Below are 25029 nucleotides of genomic sequence, written 5' to 3' on the forward strand. Positions count from 1 at the left end.
GAGGAATTGGGTATCAAACTTTGTGGAGCCTTTATTCATTTAATCCATTGTAAATGTTTAATTTTCCACCCAAAATGGGTGTATTGTGAAAAAATATTACAATTTGCAGACTGCACCTCCATTTTGTTTTAACCCCTATAAAACACGTAAAGCGTTAACAAACTTCTTAAAAGTGGTTTTTCATACGTTGAGGTGTGTAGTTTCCACAATGGGGTAATTTATGAGTCTCACTATTATTTAGGCCTCTCAGTGTCAATTAGAAGTTGAGCAGGTCCATCTAAATGCGGGTTTTGGTGATTTTACAAAAAATGTGAAAAATGATACCTAAATTCTGAGCCTCATAACATTCTAGTAAAATATGTGGAATCTTAAAAAACCATGGCAACATAAAGCAGACATTTGGGAAATGTAAGTTATGAATTTATTTGGGAGCTATGACTATCTGCATCAAAAGTAGAGAATTTAGAACGTTGAAAATAAAGAATTTTTCCAAATTTTTTCCAAATTTTGTTTTTTTTCATAACTAAACACAAAATATATCATCCAAATTTTTAAACTAATTTGAAGTACAATGTGTCACGAGAAAACAATCTAAAAATCCCCTGGATATCTCATAGCGTTCCAAAGCTATAACCACTTATAGTGACACAGGTCAGATTTGAAGAATGGGGCCGCGTCCTTAAGGCCAAAATAGGCTGTGTCCCCTAGGGGTTAAATACTATTCCCATGATCAAAGGGCAGGTAAATTACTGGCAAGACGTATCAAACAACGGGCTCAAAAAGCCAGAATCCCGTATTTATATCACCCCTTAACAGGTACAAAAGTTATGTCCCCTAGAGACATTGCCAATGCATTTATGGATTATTATGCCAATTTATATAATCTGGAGAGAGGAGAGTCCTTAACAGCTCCCCTGCTAGAATCCATTACTAAATTTCTGGACAAGCTTAACCTACCCAGAGTAACTGAAGAGCAATTGCTGGAGCTTATTTTTATGGCAATAAAAGCCTTGTACTCTAACCCTTCAGCTACAGTGTTTTTAAATGGTGTCTGGTCCAAAGAATTTACTCTTACAAATGGCACCAGGCAGGGATGCCCCTTGTCCCCACTGGTTTTTATTTTATCCATAGAACCCTTAGCTGAAGCGATACACTCCCACCCACTAATTCAAGGAATAAAAGTTGGAGACCTGACCCATACCATTGCATTATTTGCTGACGATATTATATTATTAGCGGTTGACCTTGAACGTTCCTTGCCTTACATATTTGAAGTCATGTCCCAATACAGCGAGATTTCCTTTTATAAGATCAACAACTCAAAATCGCAGGTCCTTCCTATCAATATTCCACATACAACACTGGCCTCAATTCAACAGAATTATAGTTTAGACTGGAGAGAACATAGTGTAACATATTTGGGTATAAACCTAACCTATCCTGCGAGCAAATTATACCAAGAAAACTTTCCCCCACTTATATCTAAAGTAGAGAGGGAGCTGGAGGGGTACTCCAAATACATACTAACATGGTTTGGCCCTATAGCAACATATAAGATGATGGTCTTACCAAAATACCTATATTTACTGCGTACTCTTCCAATACCTATTCCAGCTACTTTCTTCACTAAAGCTAAGTCACAACTGAGTAAATTCATATGGAAAGGTATGAAACCAAGAGTAGCTTGGAAAACTAACTAGATCAAGACTTCATGGGGGGGGCTAGGCCTCCCAGATTGGAAGGACTATCATTATGCTACAGTCCTAGATCCGTCCTTACACTGGTGGAATGAATCAGGGGACAAAAGATGGTGTAAAATAGAACAAACCTATCAAAAGAACTCTAGTCTTAAAAACAGAATACTTTCTTTATTATGGAAATTGAACCCTCCAGGATCAGAACTTTACACGATCAGGGCGCTAGACGAAGCGTGGAAATTCCTTATTTCTCAACAAAAAGAAACGATAACAATTCCTTTACAACAGATTCCTTTACAGCTTTTAAACTTACACCTAGACCACTTCAACACAAATTCTTGTTTTTTCAATGGTATACACTCTATAGCAGATCTTATGGGGAACGACAAAATAGCTAACTTTCACTTTCTCACAAAAAAAGTTATTACCAGAATCGGAATATTATTCATATCTAAGAATAAGAAATTTGATTCAAAATGTGCCCATGGCTCTCCCAGCAGTCAACAAAAGACTGCAAGAAACGTTACATGGTAAAAAAAAATACCACCAAAGGCATATCCTTTTTTTATAACATGTTAGGGGGCAAAGCAGACTTCCAGAAACTGTCAGACAGACAGTGGTCAAAAGAGATTAATTTAACCAAGACCAAGCTTAGATCTGTAGCCCACCAATAAGCAATTGTGAAAACCCACATGAGGTGGTACTTCACACCTACTCGGCTTAATGCTATATTCCCATCTGTTGAACCATTCTGTTGGCGTCAATGTGGAAGTAGAGGCTCTTTACTCCATATCTTATGGACCTGCTCCACTATAAAAAACCTTTGGAATGATTCATTCAGGTTGATATCCTCTATAACAGGATCAACAGTTGAGCTTTCGGCACCCATGGTTTATAAGAATAGAGAAATTTCCCCCACTAGAACAATTATGGTACACATATTAATGGCCACAAAATTAATTATTACAAGGCATTGGAAAACGAAGGACAGTCCTACAATAAAGGAAATCATAGAATTAATAAATACATGTTGCCTATACAAGAAATATATATCCTATCAAGATCAAAAATATAAAAAGGAATGGGGTCTATGGATAGATGGTCCGTACTTTCAAGAATAACAATTTACTACTAACAGAGAAACTCATTTTGCGGATCCCAGGTCGTGGTTCATTAAAGTTGTTTTATTTGTTAAGTTTGTTTAATTGACATTGTTTTGTACATTAATCTGTATAAATTGACAGACCTAGAATGTCATAACTGGGCTATTGAGAGAGCGGCCCAACTACAGATATTCAAAGAAACTGCAGGTCAGAATATACAAGAAGAAACCATAAAATATCATATGGACTATAAAGATACCAACTCAGACCCGACAAACCCTTAGTCGCAATGGTATGCTGTAGAGATTTATCTTGCCATGATAATCTTGATACCATTATTGTTCCTTCGTGAATGTGCACTTTAATGTATCGGAATTGCAATAATTATTGATACGCTGTAATGTTTTGTATACACCTGACACTTTACTATGCTATTATCCTGTCAACATGTTTGGAAAACTCAATAAAAATTTAATTTAAAAAAAAAAAAAAAAAAGCTCAGCTGATCAGCCGCGTCGACAGCTACGACTAAAACGCTGGCGCCCACCATCAGGAGGCCAGCGCGTCTTGTTTTCTCTCTAAAATACTGTCTTTATGAATGAGATCAGAGACAAATTCTATATCCATAACGCTCCTTTGATGAGCCCACTTTGCGGTGGGCGAAACACGTAGGAAGAGAGATAGGGAGAAGGAACATGGTGATGAGAGAGACCATGTTTGTAGTAGCAGTGCAGCACAAAAAATTCTGTCAGTTACATTAGAAGGGAGTTTCTTGAATATATGGTTGTGAAAGCTTTAAAACCAACGTATGCATGACAGCCTAACTCCCTTACTCCCTCCCTGGACAGTCGGGTCAAATATATCTAGGAAGCATGAATGTGCCGGGTTGGATGGCCCAATGATCCTGCTTATTACTAAATGTGGATTGCTACCAATATTCCACATTCATAATAGACTGCGGGTGAATGTGTAATAAAAAATTCCACTAAAGTCTATACATTATGGGATATATCAAGCCTGTACTATACGCTTTTTATCCATTTTTTTCTGGGGGGAAGTATACCTGCTTTTTAATAGAAGAATAAATAAAAGTTAAATTTTAACCTCCAATAAACCACATCAGTGACCCCTTTTGAGATAAAGTGTGGTTGGGATACAGTATCAACAACGCTCTCCAGTGAATAGTATATGTACATTGTTATGTGATCTGTCTGCTAACTTATACCAAATTGAGGTCTGATTACTGAGAAAAGTTATTTATATTGTATAAAATAATAAAAAAGTCCAGAGCAGCACTGCAAAAATACTTAATCCTGGGTGCAAGCCAATGGAGTATGGCGGTCCACCATGTGAATAGATAAATAGAATTCAGCAATACTATATGTATTGAATAAAAAAACTATATCACAATGTGTTTGGAATAAATCCACTTGTTTTTTCATTCACTGCATGTGAGTGAGCTGAATTCTATGTATCTATTGTAGAATATAAATATTTTGAATACATTGTATCAATCTGAAAGATGTTATACTGTACAAAGGTATATATACACACCTGGTTGGTAGCATTGAAGAGATCTATCAGCATTGATATGATATCTCCTAGTTCATCCTGCAATGGAAATTTCAAACTTAACCTCAAATTTGTTGTTCACGCTCACAACATAGTACTTCCTCTGATCACATGGATTTGTTCAATTATTTTTCTGTAAATTAAATACGGTATATATTTGTCTTCTGGTGTCTTAACTTATGGTTATGCTCCTCTTAACATAACATATAAGAATTAGCTATTTTCTCAAATTAGTGTTTTTAAAGGATAAACTTGCTTAAACTTGCATTGGTCTTTCCATCATACATAATGTGTACATTTACCTTGTTGCTAAAAGATAAGCCTTGAACAATGAAAATAAGTTTGTTTCTAATTTCTGATTGAAATGCAAAAGCCATTTTATTTTCTTCTGTAAAAACTCTATTTAGGACAGTGGTTAACAGCACAACATAGTTTCGAATCTCAATGTGATTTCCCATTAACACAAGTGTTGAAAGATTTCTTAAGCTCTCCTGAAAGCTTCACAAAGAAAAACAAAGTTATTATAATCAAATTTTGATTGTCTTCCCCCCCAGTTCCTCTTACAACTCCTCAGAGACTTACAGTTCTGTTTGTGGCAGTTGGTTACCAGATGTATTGCTAAAGACAATAGGCAGCACAGTCACATTTACTGGGCAAGGCTGGGTTTGTGATCCATATAAATTAGTTATTTGTGTGAAAACGGTAACTGCAAAACAAAATATCATCAATGATATATGGAAAAAGACAAAGTAAGATGATTAGATAATAAACCTAAAATATAAAATGAGACCAGGTTAATACAACTTAAATGTTGATAATCTGGAATTCCATGAGACCTTTGCCATTTATATTGATAGGAAACTATGCATTGACTCACTTATCCAATACGCCCCCTTTCTACCAACTGGTGGGGTTTGTCACTGCCCAAAGTGTAGGCCATTTGAGGCAGGTGTTGGGAAGGGGCTCTGTCCTTCATGCGTCAACCTAATAAAACTTTCCTTGGAACTTGAAATTTTGACTTTCCATATTCCAAGAGCTAGAATTTTAAGATTAAATGAGAAAAATGGTTTGTGGTTTTCCCATTGCTTCTTTTACTGCAGATAGATTAACTGGGCTTAAACACCCAGAGTGCCAATTTTTTTTAATGATTTTCTCTGTTTATTTTTTGTTATTAATTTAAGCACTCTCCTTAACCCATTGTGGGTGGAGAAACTGCCCTCTATCCCTTACTACCCCCATTCCACAGAAGTTTTGGGTTTGAAAATTTGGGTCCCCATCAACTTCAATGGGGTTTGTGTTCGGGTCAAAGTTCGACCCAAAGTCCAGGACCCAAACTAAATTTAGTCCCGAAATTTAGACAAACCCAACAAACCCGTACTTCAAAACAACCCACTCATTTCTAGTTATAATAAGCTTTGGGAGCCATTTTATGTATTTCAATGACTTCCAGGGAAGTGGTGAAGTTCACCAAGTTGGTTAATATACCTAGAAACTGGCATGATTCTTTGAAAAATATTAGTCTATGTAAGCTTTTAAAAATGTCAATATTATGTAACTGTACTTTGTAGTGATAAAATGCCTCCCTAGATGGTATCCAATGTTTTGTACAATTACCGTACTTAAAAAAAAAGAAAAAAAAAGAAGAAGATTTTGGAATTTGGGAAATTTATACCTTGATATTCTCCAGACGGGTACCCAGAAGGCAAATTAAAATAATATTGAATGTCTCTTCCTTTATACAAAGTCTTTCTTGACAATTCTCCTACTTGGTAACTGAATTCATAGTTAAGGTCCTGTGTAAAAGAAGCAAAACCATATTTATCATTAGCGTTGCTAATTTTCCCAGTGTACTCATCAAAACTCACTTTTATTCTGTGATCATGTGTTTCTACAAATGGAAATCTATTAAATAGTTAAGATCAATGATACAGTAATAGTGAGAAAACCTGAATGAAAGACCATAAACAGGTAACTAAGATCATAGATCGGGAGAGTTGCTCTCTGTCCAACTACATGACCTTTTGTTACTACTGAAAAGGTTCATTGCTACACATAAGGGCTTACGTACAAAGATAGGGATATTTTTGCTATTTATTGCTAAACATATTTTTTAGAATCATGACTTCTACACGTTAGGTCAGAGGTAGGGAACCTATGGCTGTGGAGCCAGATGTGGCTCTTTTAATGGCTGCACCTGGCTTGCAGACAAATCTTTAATTTAAAAAATGCACCCACTGCATCTACCACTAGGCAGGATTCCCCTATATTTAACTCAGAGCAGGCATGCACTTATCAGCGCCTTTTTGAAAAATGCAGAAGCACTATATACCCAGTGCCAGACCCCAGCCAGTCTGCTAATAGATGTTGTAAGATTTTGTACTTGTGGACTGACATACGTACACCATAGACGCCAATGGCACCGTACATTTCCGTACACGGGGAAAACATAGTACATGTTCTTTCTTTCCCATGTATCTCTATGGAGAGGGGAGAGGTAACCCCCTCCTCTCCATCCTGCCGGAAGTATGGCCGCCTGGCTACGTGTGCATTTGGTTTTATACATCATCACCAAATAGGCACAGTTTGAACTTTACTAGGAGCTCTGAAAATTTGTTGGAAGCTTATACACTTAAACTTCCAAATACAAGAACTAGAATTAAGAATATCAGGTGATCTAATTCTAAGTAAATGTACCATAAGGTGGTGGAGAGTATTATTTTCTCCAGATCACACATATTCTCACAGAATTACATTTTAAAATATGTGATGTTCATGGCTCTCTCAGCCAAAAAGGTCCCCGACCGCTGGGTTAGGTGGACTTAAAGGAAATCTACCATTTTCTTTTATGCATTATGAACCAAACATACCATAAGAATGCTGTAGCTACACTGATGCAGAAACATATCTTGTTTAATCCCTGGACTGAGAGGTTTTGCTGAAAAAAAACAAATGATAAAATTATGATAATTCGGCTCCGTCGCTCCTGTGGCTTCCACCACGCTCTCCTCACCCTAATTATGCACTGCTCCAGCCTTGTCCCACCTTGTCCCTGACAGGCAGAAGTAATCTGTTGCTGCACAATCCCACAGCTCCTGTGTCTGAGTCATCTAGCTCAGGTTGATCAGTCCTGTCTATATCAGTCCTGTGTTTATATGTTCATGTGTTTATGTACGGAAGCTAGGGCACCCAGCTTTCCCAAGATCCTGAATTTTATAATAGTTTTTTGGGCAAAACCACTCAATTCAAGGACTAAACAAGATATGATTCTGCATCAGAGTCTAGACAGCATTGTCAAGGTATGTTTGGTTCACAATGCATAAAAACAAATGGTAGATTTTCTTTAAATACTGTCTAAGGCTACATTCACACACATGTATGGGGGACGTATATACGGCCGATATACGTCCCCCATACACTTCTATGGGCTCACGGCCCTGTACGGGAGCGGTACGGTGCAGCACACGTGTGGCACTGTACCGCTCCATAGGCCGGGAAAAGATAGGACATGTCCTATCTTTTCCCGTGATACGGCGCCGTGTGCTGTATCTTCCTATGGAGAGCGGCAGGGGTGAGCAGCGCTCATCCCCTGCTCCTCTCCGCAGTGCCGATGTATGCCCGACGTACTACGGTACGGCGGGCATACATCGTGTGAATGTAGCCTAACCCCCATTATATCTAGTAAAAAGAAACAACAACTTTTAAGTGGCTTGTTGACATTACTTATATTAATTGTTGCTACAAATTCCAAAACAAAACAAACATATCGTGGGGGTCAGTTATCTTTAGGCTGAAATTATGAGCCAGACTTTTCTTTATTTTGTGGTTTTCTGCTCACCAGATTTATCATAGTCTGTTTTCCTTCTTATTAAATATGGCATAGGAGTCGCAGATTTTTGAGTTTCCTATCCTAATCTTTTTCCTACTCCAATAGGGCAGTGGAGTTTTTTTGTGCAAAAATTTACAACTTTTTGCTACTTTTGTGACTTTCTAAAACATCAGTCGCGGTGAACTTCGACAGGTGTGTTAGTCACAAAAAATACTAGAAATAAAAAGAAATGAGAACCACTTTCCTTAAGTAAGGATGACGGGTGAAATGAATGGTCTAAATGTCATTCAAGCCTCCCCCTCTTGATATACACTATGGTGATCTTTCTTTTACAGGCATTTCTTGCATAATATAGACTATGATTCTTTGAGTTCATCTGTATTCTTGATCTCTTGGGTCACATCTGGGGCCTTTACCTGGGCAGTGGGGGTAGTACAAATATTTGCTTATTATAGTTGGTTTAAGATATATGCACACAAATAAATGTGGGTCTTAATGGTTTTTAATACCCAATGCACCTGTAGTTATTTGAATTCTTGCTTTATTAGGGTCGTTTTCATTATCCTGGTGTAGGGTATATTATAGTTACATAGTACTTATTAGCATTGTCTTTAAAAAAAAAAAAGAAAATAATGTTATAATTCCTCCCAGTTTACCTCTTTTCCCGATGTGCAGAAGATGCTAAAAATGGTGAAAACTTCTACACCACTTTTGGGTTGAACCTGACATGTCATTTTGTGAGATCTTTCATTTACTGTGAAGTATAGTTGTGACATTCCAATATTATATCCATGAGATTCTATAAAAAATAAAATGTATAAACACACACATATACATTCATATGACTAATGCAGGAAATAAAGAAAAATGTGTTCACATTGATAAAGTTGGATTAGCACTACTCTACCATAAAATGCAAATTGCTTTATTCAGTGTACATTAACACCCACATAAGGAAGATGGGGCACAAAAAGGAACTGATGGTTCAATTGATGTAGGCTTAGTTCACAAACAATAACCATTAAAACCAATATGCATTGTAAGAGGACAACATTCAGTAGTTTAAAACTAAAGGGAAAGTCCCATTCCTGCAAATACATATTATTTGTATAGTGAAAAGTTGTACAATTTTCCAATATACTTTCTGTATAACTTCCTCATGGTTTTCGTTGTTTGGTTGCAGTGGACAGTAATCTGACCATGGTCACGCAGGTGCACCACCCATTAGATCATAAAGCTCTGATTACTCTGATAAAACAAGCTGTGCACCTGTGTGACATCACATGACCATGATCAGATTTCTATGCACAAACAGTAAAAAAATCAAGCTTCCTATAGAATTACAGTAAAGAACAAAGGACAGATCTACAAAACCACAAGGAATTGATACAGTAATTATATTGGAAAATTGTATAACTTTGCATTACACAAGCAATAATATTTGCTGAAATTGCTGAAATTGCTGAAATATTTGCCAAATCATTTGCGACATTTTATCCTCTCGGGGGAAGGGTATCTAACCTTAAAATCCAATACCTGTGTTGGTTTAACAAAGCTCTTCCTAGATCACTTACTGTTTTTTTCTAGATACCCTTTTCAAACCTATCAAACTGAAACCCGGTAAATCACACCCAAGTGTGTATGTAAAGTGTTTGTATGCATGTGAAGGGTTGTGTGTATGGATTTACTGTGCCATTAAGGTGCTCTTGTTTCCTGGCTTTCATAGATCATACATACCTGAGACAAGTACAAGTGTTGCAGCACACATTTTTTGTATTACAGTTGATAAAATTTTTTATAGTGTATCTACTGGTTATCCATGTTAATGATAATATTCTTCATTGGTTTTGCAAAACTGCAATATTTGCAGGTACTGACCCCACACCTAAAAAATCTTTGGTGTCACCCCTATAATTCATCTTATTCACTCTGGCAAACACACTGCAAGCCTACAAGTTGTGGGGGGGTGTGATCCATAAGTTATCAGCCTTTGCAGATGATCTATTGCTCTACATTACAAATCCTACCCGCGACCTACAGGCAATCATGGGGGAATTCTCCAGTTTCTCTTGAGTCTCAAACTTTAGGATGAATCCTGAATTAGAGCTGCTAAACATTAATCTGACACACCTTTCGGATGTAGCATACACCCTTAGTCATGGCACTAAGACTAGTTGTGAATACAGGGCTTATTAGGCGAGGCAACGGATGACGTAAACCACATATAAAAACTACATATAAAAACTATTAGTATACACCATTCTTAAAACAGGAGAAAAAAAAAAACATTGTTGTTTCAAGGCTTAGGTTTATTTTGTGGCTTTAGGTAGGCTACCCACCCCATACTCCCTAGTGCAGTGATGGCAAACTTTTAGAGCCCTAGTGCCCAAACTTCAACCAAAAGCCACTTATTTATTGCAAAGTGCCAGCACAGCAATTTAAGCAGTAATTTATTTCTCCTTGTTTTTTGACAACTTTCACTCGATCAGCCTCCTAAGGACACCAACCGCACACATCATTGTAGGAAGATTCTGTAGGAAGATTCTTTGAGTCTTGTCTGGTGAACTTCATGCTGGGGTGATGGCCCGGGTGCCCACAGAGAGGGCTCAGAGTGCCGCCTCTGGCACCAGTGCCATAGGTTCGCCACCACTGCCCTAGTGTGTTTACCATTGTCTATACACATTTTTGTTATGTCTAGCTGTAATTTTTGTCATCTTTGGTGAATATAGTAATATACTCTGCATGTAAAATATTTAATGATGCTCTCACTCATTAGTGAAAGGGCTGAATGACATGCAACAATGAAAAGATATTTGTACAGATATTGTGATTATTCTGATGTTAATACTATGCCTGGGCGAATCATATTGCGTCTGAGACTCTGTATGCAATATCTTGTTAAATAAACTTTATTTTGTTGACCCTTGTTTGTCACCAGCAGCCATGCTGGGTGATAGGATGCTTACTAATGATGATGCCCTTCTTGTAAATTTATTGAGTTTTTTTTTAGTAGTTACTTGAGACAACATGGGCAAATATTTGCAGATGATGTTTTGTGGGTTTTCTATTTTTGTTTTTACTCATGTCTAGGTTTGCTCAACAATTCTGCCCCATCTCTGTTGCTGATAATAAAAACCAACTAGAAATAACTTTGAAACACTCTGAAGCAATCTTCAGTCTTTTTTAAAAAAAATAAAAAAAATAAAAATATGTAGAGCAATTGCGTCTGGTTCAAGCATCTCCCACACAGGTATGCTAATGATGGTATGTCTGGGATGGCATGATTTTACGTGTTTGTGCGAACAACGCCCAAACGTTCATCAAACATTTAAATCCAAGACCTTTACTGTGGATTTTTGCCAGGTATATGATAAAAACAAATAAAAAGTGTTGCTGTTGACATATTCAATGAAGTTCGGTATGGTCCTCACATCAGAGGACCAAACATTGATGATGTCATCAATGTAGCAACCATACTGAACCACATCCAACAAAAAGTGATTGATTATCTTCAGAAAATAGACAACATTCCTCCCATCAAGCAACAAATAAATTGGCCAATGAGAGAGAAAATTTCGCCCCCATTGCTACACCTGAGCACTGTTTGTAAAATCTGTTATCATACTTTAAATAATTAGTAGTCACTAGAAACCACACAGGGTCTAGCAAAAAAAAAGGTTAAGATTGTTTGAGAACTGGGAGTATTTATCCACATAAAATGAAAATGCTTTAAGTGCCAGACAATGCTGTAATGTGGTAATCATTGGATATCTTCCAGCATAGATAATAGACATTTGGTGTCTTAATATATCCAAGGAATGTGACAACTAGTGGCTGTAGTATGGAATCTACACACACAGATGTTCATTGAAACAGCTCTGCAATATATGGCAATTATAGCAAATATGGCAACCCAGAGAATGTTGGTAAAAGGTTAACTTTATAGTGAATGTACAGGAGCTGACATTCTACCCTTAGGTGCTTGGTGTTAAAGGATTTATTGTAATGGAATTTCAGGTACCTCCTAGGACCCCAGTCATTTGTATAATTTATTTAGCATCAAAGTGTTTGTTTCCTCTTATACCCTCGGCATCCATACATGAAAAAAAAAAATTTAAAGGGCTTATAGACTAATCTTTATGACATACCTTATCTGGTAATCAACAGAGATAAAATTATTAACTCAATCATAAGTTGAGCCTCCTTTTTTATCCATACTTAAATATCTTAACTTTTAAATACTTTTGAAAGACATACTCACTCAATGTGACATTCAGCATATACATCTTTCCAGGCTTCAAAACATAGGGTTTGATGATGATGGTCTGGGATGAAAAACCTAACAAAAAAAAAACAAAACACTAATATTAAGAAATTTACATAACCTCAGTCAAACAAAGGATGTCCCTCCCAAAAAGTTTTATTTTTTTTTTTAATTAACAGCACTGGTTTGACAAATGTTTGCCAACATTAAATTTGTTAACTTTAACGATTGGTTGACCTTTACCAATCAGTCTTTAACTCTCTGTTAGCTAGGAATACACATAACATAGCAGGTATCAGGCAGTAGAAAGATGCTGTAAAGTGATTAGGCTTGTCAGCATTTTTAAGAAGTTGAAGCCCAGGGAGGAAGGATACTGGTTGGCTAGACATTATGGGGGACATTTATCAGGGCTTGTACATCAGTTTTCTGGTGTGCAAGCCCCAAAATAAGCACAAACCACCAATATTTCTCCTTTACGCCACCCGCACGTAAAGGGGCCATGGAGGGGCATGAAGGGAGTGTGACTAGCGGTAGATTGGACTGGCATTCTCGCTCTGCACTTGAGCATTCACTTCATAAATAAAAGTCTGCAGGATGCCAAATACATCAAGATGCCGGAGCCTCCTGCTGTATCCAGTGGCACCAGAGGGGCAGGGATTTCATTATACACCACTGCATGAGTACCTGCATATGATGAATTCCCCCTATATACAGTATAGTGTCAAATATATACATTTTATTGACAGGCAAGAAAATCTTGTTTCAATGCATTCTGAATTGCAGTCAGAGTATAACAGGTATGAACAACAGTAATAATAATGCAAACAGCAGGTCCACAGAGTGTAATGGTACATGTGGATAAGATACTACTCCAGTGAGAGTCAGTCACACATATAGTACACATGCCAAAGCAGTGGGAGGAGGATATTCAAGGAGACTAGATCTTTTGGAAACACTCCATAGAGTCTGATCTTAAATCGTATATAGCAAGGAAAATAAAGGTCAGGCTTACGGAATTGCAAGGCAATATAGATCCAGGCTCTGAGTTAATCATATTGGTCAAGTTTAAACATTGAGTTAGGCATAGAGAAGGGTTTCTTGCTAAAAAAACAAAAGGTATGGCAACAATGGACTGGGCCTCCTTTGATCTCTGCCTGTAAAATCATGATCCTATGCTAGAAGCGGACTACAACTGGGCAGGTTGACCAAGTATTGAGTGTGCAGTACCCTACTAATCACAGCCTGTGAAACATAGAGCCGACATCAGAGGATAGAAAACATGGACCCCAGATATAACCACATAGGTTCTATGGAGCACTTTAAGTGTCATATCAGTAAGAGTAACTACTAATTGTATCACTACATTACAACCATCTTTTCACTGAAAGGATCAAATGGCGATCCTCCTTCCACTTTGATATAAAGGGTAATTCAAAGGACATCTACCATCAAAATCACTGATGGTAGACCCCCAACATTCAAATGTCAATTTGATGAAGTATGGTCCAGTGCTGCCTTTGTTATATCCAGCAATGCCCGCTACTTGAAGAAAAATTAGTTTTTAAAAATATGTAAATTAGCCCGATGGGCTCTGAGCCTATCCTAGCTAGTCCGTCTTTTAATTTATTTACTTCTCTTATCTTGCCTCCTGCCACCCACACATTCTCAGCCAGCTCTCTACAAACCTTGTGTATACAATGTTGCCTGCACAGCAATTTCTAATCAGCTGCTTGTGTAAGGAACTTTGTACTGTACATACGCAAGATTTAAAAAGAGCTGGGTGAAGTCACCAGCACCCTGAGTGTGGGCAGGACGAGGCGGGAGGCAAGATGAGAGGAGTAACTCATTTTACTTCAAAATAGCTGGCATAACTGGATATAACAAAGCCAGCACTGAGCCCCACTTCATCATAATGACATGTGAGTGTTGGGGGTCTACCATCATCGATACTTATGGTAGATGTCCTTTAACATGGTGGATTGCATATAACTTCATTTAATATTTATGGCATAATATGTGGTCTTAACGGGGCATTATTAGCTACAGTTTTAAGTACAGACAGTCCCCTACTTAAGAACACATGACTTACAGACGACTCCTAGTTAAAGATGGACCCCTCTGCCCACTGTGACCTCTGGTAAAGTTTTCTGGATGCTTTAATATAGGCCCAGGCTGCAATTTTCAGCTGTAAGGTGTCTGTAACGAAGCTTTATTAACCCCTTAACGACTTGGCCTTTTTTAGTTTTTTCACTTCCATTTTTCACTCCCCACCTTCAAAAATCTATAACTTTTTTAATTTTCCCACATAAAGAGCTCTGTTATGGCTTATTTTCTGTGTAACAAATTGCACTTCGTAGTGACGGTATTCAATATTCCATTGCGCATACTGGGAAGCGGGAAAAAAAATCCAAATGCAGTGAAAATGGTGAAAAAACACATTTGCGACACTTTCTTGTGGGCTTGGATTTTACAGCTTTCACTGTGTGCCACATATGACATGTCTAATTTATTCTTTGGGTCGGTACGATCACGTGGATACCAAATTTGTATAGGTTTTATAATGTTTTCATACATTTAAAAAAATTAAAACCTCCTGTACAAAATTTTTTTTTTTTATTTTGCCATCTTCTGGCGGCAATAACTTTTTCATACTTTGGTGTACGGAGCTGTGGCTGGTGTCATTTTTTGCGAATTTTGATGGCGTTTTCATTGCTATCATTTTTAGGACTGTGTGACCTTTTGATCACTTTTTATAAATTTTTTTATATTTTCCAAAATGCCAAAAAAAATGTCATTTTTGACTTTGGACGCTATTTTCCGTTACGAGGTTAAATGCACTGAAAAACCGTAATTATATTTTGATAGATCGGACATTTTCGGACGCGGCGATACCTAATGTGTTTTTTACTGTTTATTAATATTAATATCAGTTCTAGGGAAAGGAGGGTGATTTGAATTTTTAGGTTTTTTTATTATAATTTTTTTTACTTTTACTATTTTTCAGACTCCCTAGGGTACTTTAACCCTAGGTTGTCTGATCGATCCTACCATATACTGCCATACTGCAATATGGCAGTATATGGGGATTTTACTCCTCATTCATTTACGCATCATGCAAGAAGAAATCAATGTGTGGCTTTCTCCGCAACAACTAAAAATCAGAACTTTAGTGACCGACAATGGGAGGAACATGGTGTCCATGCTGCACCGAGGCGGGATGGCCCATGCGCCCTGCATGGGGCAAGTGTTCAATCTGGTTGTCAACAGGTTCCTCAAGTCTTCCACCCATCTGCAAGACATTCTAAAAATGGGCAGGAAACTGTGCACGCACTTCAGCCATTCTTACAAAGCCAAGCACACCCTCCTCGAGTTGCAGCGGCAGAATGGACTCCCCAAACATAAGCTGATATGCGATGTTTCCACCCGTTGGAATTCCAACCTCCATATGTTAAACCGCCTGTATGAACAGAGAAAAGGCATTAATGATTTTTTGATGGTGCAAGCGGACCGGAGTACTCCCCAGTGTAACTTTGATGTCAGCCATTGGCAGCTCATGTGTGACACCTGCCGTTTGCTCAGGCCCTTTGAAGAGGCCACGTTATTTGTCAGTCGCCAGGACTGCAGGATGAATAACATCATCCCACTGCTTCATGTCTTGGAACTCATGCTGCAAAATCTGTCTGGTCATGGCACAGGAGAAGTGGCGACTACAATTCATGGCCACATGAGTCCGGTGGGAGCTGAACTGGAGGAGGATGACATTGGAGCACAAGCAGAGTCTAGTGAAATCAGTGGTTTGTCCACTCAGGTGACAAAGGAGGAGGAGCAGAAGCATCCAGAGGAGGTAGAAGACGAGACAGATGACCTAGAAGCACCGTGGCAGTATACAGTGGAGATGGAGGCCGGGAGTCCCCAAGAGTCACTTGAGCAGATGGCCCAGAGCATGCTGCTTTGCCTAACTAGTGACAGCCGAATAGTCAACATCCGGCACAGGGATGATTTTTGGCTCTCCGCCTGGGGGGGGGGGGTAGGAGCAGTAGCAGCTCCATCAGCAGCAGCTTAAGTCTGGAGTCCTTAATGAGAAACTTCCTTCACCCACCTAGTGAGGAGGGAAGCCACCAAGAGCAGCAGCAGGACAGGGCGCAGACCCTGCACCAGCAGGTGGTGGCCTACTTGGAGGATCCCCTGGACTAATGGGCAGCCAAACTTGATGCGAGGCCGCAACTTGCAGAGCTTGCAGTACATGAGCTGTCCTGCCCGGCCAGTAGTGTGGCATCAGAGCGGGTGTGCAGTGCAGCGGGAGCCACCGTAACCCCAAGGAGAACCCGCTTGTCCACCCGTAACGTGGAGAGACTGACCTTTGTCAAGATGAATCAGGCTTGGATCAGCCAGGATTTCAACACACCAATGCCAGTTGCTCCATCTGCCTCTCAGCATCTTTACCAGGGAATGGAATTGTCTGCCACCTCCACAATCTGTCATTGTGCAACTCTGTGGCCTACCAGGTTTCTGCCATCTCCACACTGCTGCCAACTGTCTGTGATTTTCATAATGCTGTTTTCACCCTCCACCACTATTTGACGTTGCCACTATGTTTCGTTTTCCCCTTCATTTCATCTGTCAGAAGGAATGAAAAGCCTCAGGACTGATAGCCAAAAGCAGAAGTGGATACAGAACACAGAGGACATGCAAATATCCCATTTACTGGTCATCTCTGTTTTGGATCCACTCCTGTTTGTTTTTGGCTTTAGAAATACTGATGGATTATTGACCGATTGAAAGCGGACACTGACGGAAGAAATGAAGGGCAAAATGATCAGTGACTTCAATGCAAAATTACTGCCGACACCCTCTCCACTCTTTTGTCATAATCATCTGATGTCAGTGTAAAAAGAGTGCACTCTTTGATGTTTTAGTGGGATCTTGGCCCTCAGCGCAGTCCTTTCAATCTGGCACAGACGTTACCTTGTCAGGCTGCATTCAGGCTTCACTTATTTGGTGAAGTTGGCCTCTGCAAGTTCCCATGGAATTTAAGAGTGAAGGAATTCTAAGAGCGTTGGCTGTCATGTGCGTGTCATACTAAAACACAGCATTGTTTGAAGACCAAACCACGCCCCCTATGCATATTTGAGCATGGCACAATGTTCTAAAACACTCTACAGGCTCTCTGCACCCAGCAAATACCTGTTTTTTTAACAGGATTCATCATAATTCGATTCGGGTCGCATGATATTTTTTTTCAAAAAATTTGGCGAATCTAGTCAAACCAAATTTCAACAAATTCGCCCATCTCTAATTATAATTGCATATAGTGACACATGGTTCGGGAAGAAAGTTCTCTTTACAGAGACTGCCAATTAAGGCCACCTTGTAGTTGTGTGGAGACTTACAGACATGGATGCTCCACTAGGGAATTCTAGGAAAATATACAAATACATTTCCAGGATGGCATAAGTAAAATTAGGCCTCTTAAATTACCTTGTAAGACATGGCAGATTTGAAAAATAGGGCTGTGTCCTTAAGGCAAAAATGAGCTGAGAGTTAAAAATTCAATAGAGAATATCAGATTCTGAAGAGACCCAAAGAGGATGACCTTCCCGGACATATATCAGTAAAGCAGGGCTGCTTGCACAATATTGCACAAAGCAGGGACCTAAGATACCACATCTGGATCTGGTGGGGTAGTGAGTAAAACTAATTTGGAGCTTAGGTAGCACTACCATGTTAACTGCGTTAATCCTCCATATCCAGGATAAATGGGGGTCGTCCCTCCTGTCTATATCGGCCTTATTCACCCTAAACATGGTGGGGGGGATTTATCAAAATCGAGTGCAAAACTCTTATAGTTAACCATAGAAACCAATCAGGGCTCAGCTTTCATTTTCCAAAAGTGGTTTATAAAATGAAAGCCAAGGTCTGATTGGTTGCCATGAGAACAAGAACAGGTTTTGACAAATGGGGCCCAATTTATTTTTGCAAGTAATTTAGTGTTCTCTAAAAAGATGCACACATAGCAATGCTGACATAAATGGAGAGCCAAGAGGGTTTTCAAGGATTCCATTCTCCTAAGCTCTTTTATACAGTTATATATAGATCCCACTAAGAAAAGGAGGAGCAGTCTGGTGAATTTTACCACCTAAATGTTGAATAATCATTTTAAGGAGGGAAAAAAAAAAAATCGGACTTTAGCAATCCTTGAACAATGTCCAAATAGAAGGATCTGCAGGCATTTCCATTTGATGTGTAAAAAAAAAAAGGATAACTTCCAAGATTACAACTCCCTATACAACTATAGGGACATAGAAGATATTGTTTTCAAATGAATACACATCACACAAGTGGCTCACGTCTGTGGTAATTTTTTTTCACAACACACATCCAGAAATCAGTGTGATTGTGTACTTTCTACGGAGAGCACATACATAACTTCTTTTAAAAATGGAAATGTGATTGAAGCCTTTGGCAAACAAGCAAAACAGTAAAATGTAAATAGATCCAAGATTAACATTTCAAGTAGCCAACACACCATACCTGAAGTAGTGTAACTACTAAATATGTCACGATTAATTGGGAGTTTTAACCAGTAAACCATTGGTAAAACATTTGGTGTTGTAACTGACAGATCCACAAAGTTATCGCCAGAATTTGCAGCAGTATATTCATCTGTAAAGCTATATGTAAAATCAATTTCACCTTGAAAAAGAAACAAAATAATTAGTTTCCATATTGCCTTAAATTGTTTAGAAATATAAGAAACTGTTAAATTACCTTCTGTCCTTGTTCCAGAACCTCCAGCACCTTCCACAATATCACCATAGATATGCATTTCAAAATCTGTTAAATGAAAACCTCATTTAATTGAAAATGAAAAAAAAAGGAGACATAATATCGGAAAGTACCATCACCCCTATAATGGCATGTGAATTATAAGGCATTCCTATTCGTAAGAAGTACCAAATGAGCACCAGTCTGGCCAATGGACTCTGTACATATGCCACCCCCTGATCACTAATCCAATCAACAAACATTCCCTTAAAAGGAAATCTACCCTTTGATTTGATGCATTGTGAAGCAAACATACCTTGAGAATGCTATAGCTACACTGATGCATGATCATATCTTAGCTAAACCCTGTGCTAAGTGGTTTTGCTGATAAAACAATTATAAAATTATGATAATAAAGCCGTTTCACTTTGGTGGCTGGTTCAGCGCTTCTCCTAGCACATTAGTTATTTACTGCTGCACAGGAGGATGTAATCCCTGGGTTGTGCCTGAAGGCAGAATAATTCATTGATGCACCATTCCCCAGCTGCTGTATGTGAGTGTTCCACCTCAGGTTGATTAGTCATGCTTGACCAACCTTCATGTCTAATGAAAAGCTCCGTGTGTAATATGTTTATGTAGGCAGCCAGCCTGACTCAGCTTTCCTGAGGTCCTGAATGTTACAATTGTTTTTTTGCAGCAAAACCACTCAGCTCAGGGATTAACTAAGATATGATCCTGCATCAGTGTGGCTACAGCATTCTAAGCATGTATGCTTCATACTACATCAAATCAATAGTAGGTATTGGACTCCCTTAAAACTTCTGCAGACTTCATTACACTTACTCCAATCTTTGTAAGCCACACGGTTCTTAAACGGCCTGGAATCAGGTTTTTTATAAAGGGCCATAATTCTTTTTTACTTTATCTGTTTACAGAGCTTGTGAACAAATGTTACTTTCTATAGTCACCATTTAATATTCTCTGCAATTTACTTGGTAGGCAAAATTAATTTCACATGTGGCAAAAAAACAGTTGCACATGTTGTATTTACTGCATTCAAATGGTACATTAAAGGGTCCATCTAATCACAGGCTACAAAAATGCACCATTGCTGTTGAACACAGGCAATAGTAATAGTTTTATACTATCGTAAAGGCTCCAGGCTGGCAGTTAATAAAGTTTCCTCTTTCTTAAACAATAGACCAGAGAGGAAACTATTCTTAAAACTTCAGGATTTGATAAGGCAAATCAAAGTAAAGCATTTACCCAAAACCCATGATACAGGACCTTCTATTCCAAAATAGGTATTTCATTCAAGTATAGGGGGAGGGAACATTTTTGTAAAATACAGGCCGATATTTCTGTTAATGTTTCTAACAGTCTGTAAAAAAAAAAAATAAAAAATAACAAAAACCTACTGTTTTGCTGCAGTTTGCAGACATAACTCAAAAGTTGATGTACCAGGAATTTTTATTTTTAATCCAATTAAAAGACTGTATAAAAATGTTTTCCAAACCTCTACCAAACAAACAGTAAAGTATGAAAACCTCCTCATAGAAAAAAAAATGATGATGAAATGCATTTCTTCCACATGTATTCAGGCAAATGATCTCTTACTCACCTTCATGTGTTTGACCTTTGGTGGCATTTGGTAGGAGTCTTCCTCCTTCTCCATCTCCACTTATGAAGCCACTTATTTCATATGTATGTAGCTCTAGTATTTAGCATAAAGTGTTTATTAAGTAACATTAAAGCATAAAATAGCAATTGCATAATAATTTACAAATTACCTTTAATGGACTAATATACTGAATTGTCTGGGTTTGCATGGACACAGAAAAACTCTAAAGTACAGTGTTCCTATGCTTTAAAGGGAGTCACATTAAATGGATAATTTTGATCAGTTTAATAAAAAGGTGGAAAAGTAGATACCATGTTAAAATAAATGAAAAAATTATTGTTTTAAGGAACTCTTCTAAAACTCTTCACGGCTTGTGTGAAAGGGCCTATCTGTTGCAGTATTTCCTCTTATAGATATAGCAGAGAACCTCTGGAAAGAGAAACCCTCACGCTGGGGATCTTAATACTTAGTTTTTAAGTGAACATTTTAAAGAAATATCATAGAATTTTCAAACAACAATTTAGGAAAATTACCTTTGTAATCTAGATCCGACCTATCAATCATTAAACCATGTCTCATGGCATCTCTACTGCCCGTCGACACTTCATCTAGGAGATCCATACTTGATTCAGTTAACTCTGTGTACAAATCATTTATTGGTGCCATGTGTTCACTTTCATTTCCATTTCTATTTTTTTTTAAGTCATTAGACTCAAACAAATGTTCTGTAACTTGCTTTTTTGCATAAACTGATGCAGGGTACGTTGTAGTCGATGTAATCTGTACACTAGGGACCGTCATAGAAGTTCCATTATAGAAAACATTTTCCTTAATTGCACTTGGAGCTCCTATGCTTTCTTTCAATCGACAAAATGGAACTGTAAAAAAAATATTTTATTTTCACTGCATATGAGGTGAATAATACAAATATATACAGATAACACAAAGCTAGTCCAGTAGATGTGTGTTAATTGCATTTAGTTAATTTACAACTAGGTGAGCTACATAAAAATTCTGACAGTGGCTCATGTTGAATGCCAACTATAATGCATCTTCAACGTTATACTTAATACTACCTCCGTTTACTTACTTTAGAGCCAATTTTCATGCTCTTTGGTGCACCCAGGATACATCTAAATAAAAGTGGCACTCAACTCAGTTTGTTTTTTTAAAACAAAAAAATATATATATTTTATTAAGAATTATTTGAACAGATTTTACATCAACACTGTCAAACAAAACATGACTAGTATAAGAAAATACCAGCATATGCATCCCGGAAACCCTCCCTCTCCTGGCGAGAAATGTCCAATAGGGACCAGTGTATCAGTTACATCACAGGCATAGGTGTTTATTAACGGGCTCAACACCATCCAGTTGGTATTGGTCTATTATCGGTAAGAGACTATTTTCCCCAGTTTAACAGAGTCATTTCCCTAAGCAGAGCAGGTGACAGTAAACCTGTAGTCAGCAAACAAGAGCGCCATTTTCATCTTGAAGGGTTTTCCCATGAACAAAAGTGAGGCCCCATCAACGGGATAAGGCCTAACTTGCTGAGCAGTGGGAGACTCAGTGCTGAGACCCCTACAGATCACAAAAACTAGGGGTCTGATGGTTCCCACGTACCTCCATCAGACTAATGGAGAAGATGGCCATGCATGACCGTTCTGCTCCATTAATCTTTATGGAGCTGACGGAAATGGCCAAGTGTGGTGCCTAGTTTTTGTGGATAAGGCCTTACTTTTGTTTGTGGGAAAATCAGACTCAGCCTGATTAATTTGCCCCTGTGTTTTTTTCAAATTTTTCAAATTTGCTTTGTTAGACTTGAAGGGAGAGCCAACAAAAGGGAGATTATCCCAAAATGCAATCCATGAAAGTGCTTGGGATCCCAGATATGAGGGGTCCCCACACTAGTTGTCCCAAACCAGTTATTTTTTATTTATTTTTTAAAAAAAGGGTTGATCCTAAACTGTATTCTCACTGCATTCCTGCATCACTCCATCTCAGTGCCCTCCGGATACTAGTAAAGCTTCAAGTTTTGGCAGAGTAAGGATAATAGGTTGCAAAAGACTTACCTGCTCTGCTACTTCTACAAATCTATGCATTAGGGGGACTTCCCAGACATATAATGAATCCACCAGGGCCGGGCAGGATTATAGGGTGGATGAGGGGTGTGGACTCCCCCTGGGCCGACAATATTTGCAACCGCAAGTTGGCTGATAGACTTCTGTTTATGATAGAACAGGGAACAATATGTTCCCTGCGCTGCCATAGACGCAGAGTGCACAGGACATCCGGGTGCAGGCGGTGCAGTGACATCACACACTGCAAAGCCTGTGTCATCCGGAAATAGGAGGTTGGTGCATTTTTTGTACAGGAGGCCCTGCTGTGTATGTATCAATGTATTCTGGGGATGGCTGTATATATCTATGTAATTCTCAGAGTGGGTTGTAGGGGCTGTGTATAATCTATAAATTCTTGGAGAGGGGGGTGCTGTATATAAGGTGCCTTGCAAAAGTATTCAGCCACCTTGAAATGTTCTACCTTTTGCCACATTTCAGGCTTAAAGCAAATATATAAAATTGTAATTTTTTGGTTGAGAACCAACAAGTTGGACACAATTGTGAAGTGGTACAAAATGTATTAGATGTTTTAAACTTTTGTAAAAAAAAAAAAAATAAACTGAAAAGTGGGGCGAGCAATATTATTCGGTCCATTAAGTTAATACCTTGTAGCGCCACCTTGTGCTGTTATTACAGCTGCAAGTCGCTTGGGGTATGTCTCTATTGGTTTTGCAGATGAGAAGACTGAAATTCTTGCCCATTCTTCCTTGGAAAATAGCTGAAGCTCAATGATGTTGGATGGAGAGCATTTGTGAACAGCAGTTTTCAGCTCTTCCACAGATGCTCGATTGGATTCAGGTCTGGACTTTGACTTGGCCATTCTAACAACTCAATACATTTAGATTGTAGATATTGCTTTATGTTTGGGATCATTGTCTTGTTGGAAGATAAATCTCCGTCCCAGTCTCAGGTCTTTTGCAGACTCCAGCAGGTTTTCTTCCACTGGAATGGTCCAGTATTTGGCTCCATCCAAGTTCCCATCAGTTTAAACCATCTTCCCTGTTCCTTCTGAAGAAAAGCAGACCCAAAGCAGGGTTCTGCTACCACCATGTTTGACAGTGACGATGGTGTGTTCAGGGTGATGAGCTGCGTTGCTCTTACCCCCAACATATCGTTTGGCATAGTGGCCAAAAAGTTTGACTTTGGTTTCATCTGACCCAAGCATCTTGTTCCACATGTTTGGTGTCTCCCAGGTGGCTTGTGGCGAACTTTAAACAAGACTTTTTATGGATATCTTTGAGAAATAGCTTCTTGCCACTTCTTGCATCTGTGATCAGTCTTATCCTTGTTTGAGATGGAACTTTAGACGGAGGGATGGTTCTTGGTAGATTTGCAGTGGTCTGATGCTCCTTCCATTTCTAAATGATCACTTGACAGTGTTCCTTAGGATGTTTAATGTTTGTGAATTCTTTTCATATCCAAATCTGACTGTAATCTTCTCCACAGCAGTATCATGGACCAGCCTGGTGTGTTTTTTTTTTCTTCATGATGCTCTCTGTTTTCAGCTCAATGACCAGACTCGATTTTTCAAATCTGACATGTCTCACGATAATTGGTTATAACTTCGGAACGCTTTAACATATCCCGGTGATTTTGAGAATGTTTTCTCGTGATAAACTTTATAACTAACATGAAGTACAATGTAAGTGATAAGTTTTGCGATTCGTTCTGAAAAAAAGTGAAAATTTGGCAAAAGTTTGTAAAAATTCTTTATTTTCCAAGTTTGAAATGTTCTGCTTTCCAGACAGGAAGTAAAACTACCCAAAAAGCTTGATAATTAACATTTATGGAATGTCGGCTTTATGTTGAGATGATATTTTATGCGTCATCTCACTTTTCTAGTATGTTATGAGGTGCAGAACTTTAGGTGCGATTTTTCTCATTTTCATGAAAATTGCCAAAACTTATATTTTGAAGGACAACTCAGCTCTCAAGTGACTTTGAAAGTCCAAAATAATAGTAAATCCCCATAAATTACCCCACTATAAAAAGTTCACGCCTAAACGTATGTAAAACAACTTCTATTGAGTTCATTAACCCTTTAAGTGTTTCACATGG

At 38.4% G+C, this 25029-nt stretch overlaps 1 protein-coding gene across 1 annotated transcript in view; it reads right to left on the reverse strand.

Moving 5' to 3' along the window:
- Nucleotides 1-25029, reverse strand: part of PKD1L1 (polycystin 1 like 1, transient receptor potential channel interacting) — a 315437-nt gene that overhangs the window by 164829 nt on the left and 125579 nt on the right. The window contains exons 23-32 of the mRNA XM_072153131.1: nucleotides 21382-21726; nucleotides 20849-20941; nucleotides 19231-19296; nucleotides 18994-19155; nucleotides 12460-12537; nucleotides 8855-8997; nucleotides 6045-6165; nucleotides 4955-5078; nucleotides 4675-4870; nucleotides 4355-4411 (exon numbers count right to left, since the gene is read on the reverse strand). Coding sequence (XP_072009232.1) covers nucleotides 4355-4411; nucleotides 4675-4870; nucleotides 4955-5078; nucleotides 6045-6165; nucleotides 8855-8997; nucleotides 12460-12537; nucleotides 18994-19155; nucleotides 19231-19296; nucleotides 20849-20941; nucleotides 21382-21726 — 1385 coding nt within the window. The remainder of the gene's footprint in view (nucleotides 1-4354; nucleotides 4412-4674; nucleotides 4871-4954; nucleotides 5079-6044; nucleotides 6166-8854; nucleotides 8998-12459; nucleotides 12538-18993; nucleotides 19156-19230; nucleotides 19297-20848; nucleotides 20942-21381; nucleotides 21727-25029) is intronic.

The sequence above is a fragment of the Engystomops pustulosus genome, chromosome 5, assembly GCF_040894005.1.
Source record: "Engystomops pustulosus chromosome 5, aEngPut4.maternal, whole genome shotgun sequence".
Classification (NCBI taxonomy): domain Eukaryota; kingdom Metazoa; phylum Chordata; class Amphibia; order Anura; family Leptodactylidae; genus Engystomops; species Engystomops pustulosus.